This window comes from Arvicola amphibius, chromosome 2 (assembly GCF_903992535.2).
Source record: "Arvicola amphibius chromosome 2, mArvAmp1.2, whole genome shotgun sequence".
Lineage (NCBI taxonomy): Eukaryota > Metazoa > Chordata > Mammalia > Rodentia > Cricetidae > Arvicola > Arvicola amphibius.
In genome coordinates this window covers 93843353-93855117 of record NC_052048.2, presented here as the reverse complement: position 1 = coordinate 93855117, position 11765 = coordinate 93843353, and the positions used below count along the sequence as shown (strand labels likewise).

Here is an 11765-nt window from a genome sequence, read left to right as displayed (position 1 = left end):
CCTTTGCATGGGAATTCAAGGTGGTAGGGACTGGAAGCAGGAAGCAGTTAGTTGCACCACATCCATGGTCAAACAGGGAAACCAGGTATGTGTATGTTTATTTGCTTGGGCTCGGCTCCATTTCTCCACTCTCACACAGTTCAGGACCCCCGTCTAGAGAATGGTGCCACTCACAGTGGGCTGTGTTTTTCTGTGTCTTCTTTATTAGTCAAGATTATCCCTCATAGATACAGCCATAGGCCAACTCAGTGTAAACACTCTATCATTGATTGGACTCTTACCGGAGGACTCTAGACTGTGTCAAGTTAGCAGATCTATCCTGTGCTGAGTTGATCTGTTGCCCTTTGGTCTTCTAGCTGTGTCAAACTCAGCATTTTCACTAAAGAGCCGCCTTGTCTGAAACGGAGCAAGACACCACATGCTTAGTGTTCTGAATGCCTGCAGTGCCAGGTCCTTGGAAGATTAGCCATAAGATACAAGCTCTCTGTGTCTGGAGAGGTTAAAATATCCCGACAGTAAGTAAATATTTCTTTCAAAAATAAAATTGACTGCCCAAGGGACAGGAAATTTCTGTCTGTGAATGCCTTCTAAGCTAGATAAATTAATTCTCACAGGTTCATTTCAGCACACCTGGGTTTTTGGACCCAAGTTTCACCTCTGCAGGAAGCTTCTATTGGCCAATGGCGTATATTGAATTTGGCTTTCTGAGAGGCCCATTCTTTGTTCCCAGGAACTGAAGACACAGTGAATACAGAAAATATGCATTTCCAAGTACTGTGCAGCGGCCTATATCTAGCAGAAAATAAGTTAAATGCAGTAACAGTTCAGAAGAGAAAATTTAGCATTCTGTAGAGGTGGGGGGGGGATGTAGTCATGGGAAGCTTCATGGAGAAGATGGAAGAAAGATTAGGTCTTGATCATCAGGCAGATTTCAAACATTCAGAAAGATGGTGTGCTTGATGTCATCACCGTGGGAGCACAGCGTCCTTGCACATTTGAGAGATGGGAAGTACCTAATCCTGCTGAGATGAGAGCCCTCGCCATGGTGTATGTCATTCTCTGCACCTATATTTACAAACAACACCGCCAACCATTACCCTTCCCCATGGTGGTCAGAGCACTTTTCTCAAGCAAAGGAAGACATGCCTTTTTCAAATATACTGTTATTTGCAAGAGTGTACTTCAATAGCCTTCCGCAGATACTTTGATGTTTACTTTAAAGAGAACTTCAAGGCAGAAGGACACTATTGAGCCTTTTTATTCCTCAAATAAGGCCACTGCCACCAATAGCAGCTACAGGGTGGACCATGTGTCACACGTTGAAACAAAACCAGCTGTGGGGCAAATAAGGAGAACTGAAAGGTGACCAGAAAAGGTAGGGGGAGAGGAAGAAGATTCCAGAAAACATGAGGTTTGATGAGGAAAGTGGAAATTTGCCCAGAGAAAACGCTTTAAGGGGTTTCTAAGAACTGTTCACTTATGAAATTCTGAGATTTTTTTTCCCCCTAGAATCCCACATAGCATGATTTCAAAGGATAGCCTTTGGTGGATTCTACAGACTCTCTGGAACTGCTGCATCTCCAGATCTTTGGCAATGACAAGGAGACAACTGAAGAGGCACAGCAGGGAAAACAGTCTCTCTGGACTGGATGTGACCAAGGAATAGAGCTCTACCCTGGAGACCAGCTTCACGGTGCCTTCTATTTACTGGGTACGAGTCACCACATGGGTCAGAAGAGCAGGGTTCTTTACTGGTTTTCACCTGGCCTTGGGCATGGGATCAATGTATCTAATGAATACAGTTCAAACAACGTCACCAACATTATTTAGCTGTATTGGTCTTAACAGGCACCCATATACTTTCCCCACCCCCTTGCTCTCAGAACTTACTGAAGTACAGACAGACAAACAGACACATCCATGTGTACATCCTCATATACCCCCGTTTCCCGTTTAGCTCTTTCCAGCCTTTGCTCATGTATAATTTAGCCGTTCGTCAGTTTACAGAAAAGTTCTCATCGTCATTCCTTTCATGCTCCAAGTCGACCTAAACGTCATTCCTGTCTTTTCACAGGCTGCAGTGAGGTCCCTCTCAGAGACTCGGATGAACTGCGCATCCCTACAATAAGGTTTCTGGCTGCAGGAGTGTAGATGAGAAGTAACGCTCTGGGCAAGTGTCCGCTTCTGTGGTCTGAAAAAAACGAATATACACAGAGGAGGGGTTTCCCCCACCAATTGTGCCAAATTCAGGAAATGCTACTGCATTCAAAAGAACGGAAGAGCATTTATTACTTTCTTGGCATCCTTGGGCCAGCAGCATTCCTGCATCTCAAGGTGCCAGTCTTGCTTCTTCTTCTTTTCTCTTTTAATATAATGATGGTCCTTGTCAAAACAAGTATTAGACCAGTGATCCCTAAAGCAGGCCTTTGGGCCACTGCATGCCATGCTTGAAGAAACTATAGTAGGAGGGGGAAGGGAAGCTGGCATGATGTGATTTCCTCACAGCAGGCTAAGCAGGCTTCTATGCTGTACCACCCATTTTACCCTGTGCGCCATATAAAAGCATGATTTTAAATTATGTATGTACCAAACTTTAATTTTCATTTCACACTCGAAAGTTCTGTACAAAAAGAGGCAATGCAGGCAAAAAAAGAAATTACAATGACTTCGGCAAACAACATATGACAACCTCAAAGCCCCTCCTAATGTGCAGTCTTCTTTACAGGTGCACTGTGGCAATGGAGCTCTGAAGGCGGGGGCTGGTGGAGATAAAATCCCAATGTTAGTTATTAATATCTAGAGCATTTGCGAGATGCCTACTATGTAAGATTGAATGAGAAGTCTGGACTTGACTGTACAACTGGATCCCTGGATTGGGTAGGTTTCATCTTGCTCTTGAAGAAGCATGAAATAATTTTTGACTTAATTGTGATGATGTCTCGAAAAACTTAGGCTTGCCATTCATGTTTGACATAACTGTGATAACCAAGAACGTATGTTTATATTGGTGAGGAATTAACTAAACATTAAGATACACTTAAGACCTTCTTCATGGTCTTCAGCTAATATTCTGGCTGTATTGCAGCTCTAATATTCTGGTTCTATTTATTACCAATAAAAATACCCATTTCCACCCAGCTTTTGCTATGAATGTCTAGGTAAACATGAGAGGTGTTATCATGACAAGAGTAGCAACATGTCTGGGAAACACCATTTTTACCTTCTTTCTTGCCTCAAATTAAATATAAAAGGCTTTATTTTAGAACTATGAGAAATCAATTATGAAGTATTATTAACATTGATATTGTCCCTAGTACTTTCTCCCAAACCACCCATGAGTGCTGGATACATATGCATGCAGCACAAAAAAAAAAAAGAAAGGAAAAGGAAAGAAAGAAAGAAAGAAAAACCAAATTGTTCAAGGATTCCTGATGCCTATTGGACAGTCTGTTAAGAGAATTGGTCTCCCACAACAGCTTTGGAGTGGACTCAAGATCCACTCCCTGTTAGTGATCACAGACACACACTTAGCCTGTCCTCTTGGTGACCTGAGGCAACTACTCCGACCCTGGGCTTCTCAAAATTCAAGTCCCGCTGAGTCACAACTTGGAGACAATGGACTGGCTAATCTGAAGCAGACTGACAGCACCCATATACACATTTGGTCCCGTTGGATAGAAAGTTTAACTAAAAGTTACAGATATCCTCAATTGTGTGTGCGTGTATGTGTCTGTGTTCTAATGTTTTCTTATGTAGCCAGCTGAGAGGCAGCTATGGTATAAATAACGTGGCTTAGGTTCATGATTCAGGTCTGTGTCTAAGAGCTGTAGAGAAATTAGGCAGTCCTTTCTTCTCTGACATCTCAGTCTCCTCTTTTGAGGAAAGGGAAAATGGACACAAGCTCACTCACAGTGTGCCTCACTGCCCTTGTAGGCTCGACGATTGCCCAACTGAGCAATACTCATGACTGCCAAATGGAACACCCTAAAGTTGAGTGTTGGAGAGATGTCTCACCCCACATGATCACATTTCCTGGCCTCCTCTGGATCTTGGAATTTGTAGGTTTGAGAAGGTGATGGAAGCCGTTGAGCATGGTTCTACTCTGCTGGGAACACCCACATCAGTCAAGTGGCTGTATTTACTCTTCTGGTAAAGCACCAAGGAACAAGGTTCTTCCCTCTCCACTGACTACACTGATATACAGACCAGGGAAGGAGTTCTCCCCAATGTGTTTGCATTTCTGTGTTGAAACAAACCAAGTATTCCCTTTCTTGGAGGGCTCGATGGAATGTTGGATGGCCACTTCCCTAGTCTGGAAGTGTAGGTATTTCACAGCTCTTCTCTTGGAATGTTGCAAACCAAATCATACGATACCCCGATCATCCTAGACCTGAATTCCAGGGTTATTCATCAGCTGTCTGGAAAACTCTCTCCTTCCAGAAGAGACATGCAAGCAATATCACAGGTTAGCCTCAAGATTTCTCTAGAAGGCTCCATACACTCCACAGTACATCTCCATAGGCCACATGGGAAAGAGGGAAGAGTAGAAAGTCAGGTAGGAAACATCTGGGGATCTAGTCCAAAGTAAAAGTCATCTATGTGCCCACATCTTTCCATTAGATGTCAAAGTATATTTCCAAGATTTGACCCTAACTCAGCTGTGACCTATAGGCAGAATGACTGCAGGATTGGTGAGATTGATAATGATAAGGATACTCCTTGGAATTTATGCATGAAGGAAGGTTGGTAGCATGGCTCCTACTAGCCCTCCAGGACTCTTAGAAACTCTTTTAGATTTTTTAAAAGTTCATTTATTTTATATGTATAAATTTTTTTCCTGCATGTATTGGGGCACACTATGTGTATGCATGGTACCCATGGAGATTGGAAGAGGGTACTGGATGTCCTGGAACTGGAGTAATGGATAGCTATGAGCCACCATGCGGGTGTTGGGAATCAAATACAGATCCTCTGCAACAGCAACAAGTACTCTTAACCACTCAGCCATGTCTCCGGCCCCCAAGACTATTTTATAAACGAAGAAGGTGAGCGTGCTAAGAGTGAATCTGTCCAAGTACCCAGAGTGGCGAAGGCTGACACCAGGCAATCAGGAAACATAGATATCTTCTCTCTAAATCCCTCGTTCTCTGGGAAATAACAAAGTGCCTTAGTTCTCAGTTCTGACATGAACAGTCCATTTTCACAGAGAAGCAGGGGTCTCCTTATCACGAGGGGTGGTGTACATAGAACTCAGCAGGCTCCTGGGGAATGAGTGGCCTTATTTACAACCAGAGTTCCATCTCTCTGTCACCGCAGGCAGAGGATTGACAGAGATATGATTATCCTTACACCAGCTCCCTCTCTCAAATGCTCTTCAGAGAGCCACTTCCCTCAGTCCTCCTGTAAGAACCCCTCTCTCGACCCATTGCCTCCTCATTAGTGGATTAAAACACAGGCAATTTTCCTCTGACAACAACTAAAAGGGAATGGAAGGAACATGGATTGAGACAGAAGGAGAATGTTTGGATTAATAACACACGTGCATACAGAAAAGATGCACGTGAGGTTTGCAGGCTGAAGGAAGAGGGGGGCGTGCTGAACTCACAACAGTTGTGCCCCGCCCTCCACATGCATTTTTCTTATCTTGCATTCTTCTCTCTTGCTCTTTCTCTGTCAGGGCAACAGTTGTGTGTGCTTCTTGTATCTGAGCCGACACAGGAAATCAAGTACTTTGTGTTTCTATAAACTATACTCCCAGAGAGATAACACATCTAGAATTAAAACAATGCCACAAACTATTAAGAATTTCTGCTTATTACAGGTATCACTGCAAGACTCCAGCAGCCAAGACTGAAGTTTCCAAATTCGGTCCCTGGAGACAAGATTTTCATTGCGGACATCAAAGGTAAGGCTCTCGAGTCAATTTATGCTCTGCTGGGTTGAGTCAGTCAGGATACAAATTAAGGTCCATATATTTCAGAGACAAGAAGGAAGTGGTTATGTAAATACACAAGTATTAACATCAATCTGTATTAAATTATGTAAACATATACATCTTCTGAGGTCAGCACACAGATCCTCCTCTGTAAGCAGGGCTCTACTGAAGCATTGCCCGAATCTGTTTGGAAGTCGATTCGTCGTTCAAGTGCTTTGTAGTGAACCTGGGGAGAGAGAGTTGGATGTCAGGGCTTGCTCAACTGAAATTTGTAAATAAGAACTATGGGGTCACTTCTTTAGACAAGAAACCACATGTTGGTATTCGTTCCATATATTGTCTGCAATTTTTTAAAATTTATTTAGATTTTCTTTCATGTGCATCGGCATCAGATCCTCTGGAACTGAAGTGACAAACAGTTGTGAATGGGCATGTGGGTGCTGGGAATTGAACTCAAATCCATCTGGAAGAGCAGCCAATGCTCTTAACTGCTGAGCCATCTCTCCAGCCCCAGAAGTTTATTATTATTTTTTTTTTACTTTGACTGGGTTTTGCTCAGTATTCCAGGTTGACATTGCACTCACTCTGTAATCCAGGTTGGCCTCAAACTCATGGCAATCCTCCTGTCTCCACCTCCCCACTGCTGAGATTATAGACTCACCCCACAACGCCAAGCTTGTCAGGCAGGCAGCTGTGATATTTGCTTTTTCTTGTGTGACGAGTATCAAACTAAGTCTTTTGTTGTGCGAATTCATTCAGCCAATAGCCTTCTGGGTACCAGCACACGTGGTTTGATAAGCTTCCTTAATTACGTCTACAGCCTTTTTTTAACTTCATCAAATGATCACAAAGAGTAGATATAACTGATTTCATCTTCAAGGAGATAAATTTCACAGCACTTACTTCAACATCTTGTCCATTGAGGCTAACCCTGACGAGTTATGAACTTCAAATTAAGGACTCCTAAAATTTAAACATTGATGACTGCCTGCTGGAGGGGCTGTGCTTATTCCCATTGCCACCACCAGGAGGCACAAATGCAGGTCCACTACTGAAGCTGTAATCTTAAGTGTCCTCGGACTTGATCTTGTGTGCAAAGGATTGTTAAAAAAAAAAAAAATGACCTATAACACAACTTTGACCACATGTTAGGCACTCTGGGTCATAAAGAACTTTTCAAACGTGGTAAGTGACTTGATTTCACTGGTAAGAGATCTGAGGATCACTGAGCTTCAGTGGCTCCCTCTGAATCCCACAGCAGATGTTTTGACTCGTGAACAACCTGTGACATTTGACTTGACCCCAAGTTTGGCTGCTTTGAAAGCCTATAATCTTCCCACTTCAGCGTGTGTCTCCAGGAAACACAAATTCCCACACTGGGAAGGGACTCATGGCTTCACACCATGTCCTGATCTCCAACATGTTTTGGTAGCTAGTATGAAACTGCCAAGGTCCAGAGGTCCAGAAGTTAAAGTCTTATTAATGAATACAGAAAGCTAGCATGGCGTGCTTACAGTCTTGCTTGGAGTAAACCTAGGATTTGGGAGGCTCTTATGAGAATGATGTTAGGAAAAATCTTAAGGAGATCCTCTCTGCTGACTCAAAATAACTCCAATTAGACCAAATATCAAAAATGCCCATGTTTAATAAATGCAGTGCTTTCCTGGGTGGCTGAGACAGCATGGTGGGGAGAGAAGAGGGGAGAGGAGCCCACACAAACCCTGGAGACCACATGTTCCTTTTTCCAGCGTAGGAGCCTAAATAGCCTGTGGAAGTGGTCCTGATCCTCCCTGGAGAGGGGTCAGCATTTGGTGGAGTCCAGCCCAAGGCAACTCCCAAGTAAAGGGGCTCGGTGATCCTTTGAACCAAATATCCCAGGGAAGGGAGTTTGAGATGGAGCTTTTTGCTCCATTGGTGCTCCATTGGTGACTCAAGGCAGGGGCTGGGATGACACTTCCAACTTAATTTTACATTCCAGTCTCTTCGGATATAGGGGTGGTAGAAGACTGGGGTCTCACTTTCAATCAAACATCCCGGAGTCCTTGGATATAGGGGTGTCACTTTTGAGCAAACATCTGATTCATATAGCCTCTAAAGATGATGAGTTGGCAAGCCAGAAAACCAGTAACTTTAGTGTCTTGAGATTGCTGGCTTTATCCAGTGAAGGAGGATAATAGATCAGGTTGGGGTCGATGGATTGCAATAGCTGCATTGGACAGTGTGACTGGAGGTAGAGCATTGCATGTAGAACTGAGTGCTGCCCTATTTCTCTTAAACTTACCCATGCTGACTGCATGGATTGCATTGCATGAGACTGAAGGAAATGAAAGGCCAAGACAGCAAGATTCATGAGTCTTTCAGATTAAAATTCTGCATGGGGATGGTTTGTGCAGTTCAGCAAGTTTCTTTGGATGCAGCACAGCTAAAAATAACAACCTCTTTCTTGAAATGGATTAAACAAATGCATCCTTGGGAAAAGAGAGATGCCTAAGGAGTGGGAACATGCTATAGCTGGCTAAATATTCAGGCACCCAGCAATGAATAACAGATCCTCAGTTCTGGCAGCTGCAGGTAGGAGCCACTTGGGGAGTTCGAACCAAGCAAACAAAAACAAACAACAAGCTAACACAAGAGGGATGCTTGAGTTTCAGTGCCAACGACTAATTGACTTGGCCTGCAACCTCAGTTTCTGGAAACTCCCTTCATCTTCCTCCCATGCAGCCAGGGTTGGGAACCCTTGGTTAAGATAGACGTAAGAACCGAGAAGGATACCCCACTATACATAGACCATCACAGTCAAGAGTCAGGTGTAAGAATCGCAGGACCACCAAGACCCAGGTATAGGTCCTAACTTGGCCCTTTACTGTGTGAAATGGAAACATTATTTGAGCACACAAAGCCAGGTACAGGTATGCTGCATGCCTTTAGTCCTGGCACTCAGTAGGCAGAGACAGGTGGATCCCTGAGTTCAAGGCCAGCCAGGACTACAAAGTAAGTTCCAGTGCAGCTAGGACTGTACAGATAAACCTTGTCTCAAAACCCAAAAACTTAACTTACCTCAAATTCCCCCATCTTAAAAAGTGAATGATAAAACCTGTGCTGCCCTCCCAGCTGTTAGGAAGGAGAACCATGTGACACCCAGTCAAGGGCTTCTAGCCCAGGCTTCTAGCCCCCAACAGCATCTGCATTTGCATTGGTCTGAAAGGGAAGCTGTACTGCCTGCCCCAGAGACTGGCTCACCTGAGAGCATTCAGCAGCCCTTCCACACTGTCCGGGGCCTGCTCCTTCAACACTTTTATGCAGCCTTTCATCTGGAAGAAGAATGCACAGTGCTCCGTTAGTACTCTAGTAAACCTGTACAGAGTGGTATCTGTCCATACTAACAACTCTATGTAGCCACAGAACATGGAAATCACAAATAAGCTTCCCTATCCTCTCAGGATGGTGCATTGTGCCTCTGGATTTCTCCAGAGTTCTGTATGACGGAATGATTGCAGTCTCTACTGGTTTTCGTTCTAGTCCACAACTGTCCGTTTGACTTTGGGAATAAACGTCTTGCTTTGTACTCTGGAGCCCAGAGCAGGAACAGAAATCACTCTCCTTGGCTCTTGGTTGAGATTCATTAAGTGTTTTACAAACTCAATCATTTAAAGTTTTGTCTGCTAAGAATGCTTCTTCTCTGTCAGCTATTGATTAGCACACCCATAATATTTTATAAAGTCTCAAGTTCATTGGCCCCCAGGAAATGTGTGTGTGTGTGTGTGTGTGTGTGTGTGTGTGTGTGTTGCATGCATGTGGAGGCCAGAAGACAAGTTCAGCTGTCATTCCTAAGGTACTCTCCACCTAATGTTTAGACAGGGTCTCTTTTGCCTGGAGCTTGCTAAGTAGGCTAGGCTAACTGACAAGAAAGCCCCAGAGATCTGCCCATCTCTACTCCCCCAAGACTGGGAATGTAAGCACATCAACCATATATGGCTTTCTTTAAAAAAAAAAAGACTCCTGGACATGAATTTATTCTTAGTGCTTTCAAAGTAAACACTATGCAGGCAGAGTTATCGCTGTGGCCCAGAAAGGGTCTTTTCACCCCACTATCTGTAGCACAGATAGTCACTACCACTTCTTTGTGACCCCAATATGACCTTGTATTTATTAGATAACTCTGGATAGACTAGCCCCTCATCAAGTCAGTAATTTGTCTCCCTCACTAGTAACTCCTAGAAGTACAGGTCCGCGTCTTAGCCACCGCTGAGAAGACTGGCAAAGGGCAATTGCAGAGAATGTGAACCTTGTAGAGGTCAAATTTCTAGTTTTTATCCATGCTGCTTTGTAGTCGTGTGAACTTACACAAGTTCCTAGGTTTTCTGAGGTCTTGGAATTAAAGTAATCTAATTCTGTCATGAAAATTAAAATTTACATCATGTTATTTTATGCATATCCTTAACTGTTTTACTTATCCTTTGGAAAATGCAAAGATCTTTCTATAAAAAGTCAATCACTTCTTTTAATCTTAGACATTCATGCAGTGTGTGGGCATCTGAGAAGTTTGATTATACCAGCGGCTACCTGCAGAGTGGTAACTTCTCAACAATGCTTGTGGTCGTATTTCAAATATGCAAAAGTTTTATGATAACAGCTTTATAGACCCTGTCAATTGTTGTAGGTAGACTGAGGAGCATTTGGAGATCACGCAAGAATGAAGTCATGGTCAAATACACGTCTAAAAAAGATACAGGTTTGGAGAGGGGCTACATTGATGCCAGTTATGTGCCACTCTGGGTTTGTGATGGTATCAGGCCCATAAATGTGGAGAATTTTGTCCCTCCTCACAGTTGATCCTAACATCCTAAGGACTTATCAACCCAGCGCCTAGAGCTGCTGCTTTAGATGCAGAGGGGTGGAATGGACCCTCTTCAGAGAGGTCTAGTGCTCATCAAGCTGAAAGCCTTCTTAGAGGCACATGCACAGTTCTCCACAAACTGGCCTTTCTTAATCTCCATTAATAAACAGACTTGAAAAATGGCCGAGAAAATCAACACATTCCCTGTTTGGGAACTTACCAGATTCTGTAAATGGCTTAGAAAGCCAAGCTTTTTTATAAAAAAGGGTGGCAAGGGCTAGATAGATGGCTCAGTGCATAAGAAAACTTGTACAAACATGAAGACTTGAATTCAAATCCCCAACATCCATGTACAAATGTCATTTCCGGTTACATATGCCCATAATCCCAGAACATTTGGGTAGAGATAGATGGATCTGGGAACTGACAGGCTGGCCAGCCTAGCCAAATCTGCTAGCTGTAGGTTCAGCGAGAGGCCCTGTCTCCAAGGAATAATGTGCTGGATAATAGCCCAGGAATCCCGATATCCTTTTCTGGCCTCTATGTGTGTGCATGGGTATACCAACCCACAAACACATGTAAACACACACATGCACAAAACCACAAAGAAAAGGTTAAGGGTACAAAGGGCTCATTTCACCCTGCGTAATTTTAGTTGTTGACTCTGTGGCAAGTTAACAAATGGCTACAGTAAACCAAAATGCCATAGGAATACCAGGCACAAAACTCAATTCATAGTCACACGATAGAGTTTCTCACAGTTATTTGTACTCAGTCTGTAGTGCCAAATCCTTAAGCCCCCACAATGAGCACAATACGTATATTTATTGCAAGATTTTCATAATATATTCTTACGTAAATGAAATATATTCTAAAATAGTGCAAACAGCAGGATTCTAATTTGTTAGGCTCAGCCATCTATGAAAACACAAGGAGCCACCTAAATCTGAATGCACTGTACCAGGCTGTCTCATGTTCCTGTTGCCATGACTT

The 11765-nt window shown here is 43.3% G+C and overlaps 1 protein-coding gene across 1 annotated transcript in view; it reads right to left on the bottom strand.

Annotated features, from left to right (window-relative positions):
* Positions 1 to 3410: 3410 nt before the first annotated feature.
* Cyria (CYFIP related Rac1 interactor A) overlaps positions 3411 to 11765 on the bottom strand; it is a 107776-nt gene continuing 99421 nt past the window's right edge. Inside the window, exons 11-12 of the mRNA XM_038318831.2 lie at positions 9176 to 9246; positions 3411 to 6161 (exon numbers count right to left, since the gene is read on the bottom strand). Coding sequence (XP_038174759.1) covers positions 6098 to 6161; positions 9176 to 9246 — 135 coding nt within the window. The 3' untranslated portion in view covers positions 3411 to 6097. The remainder of the gene's footprint in view (positions 6162 to 9175; positions 9247 to 11765) is intronic.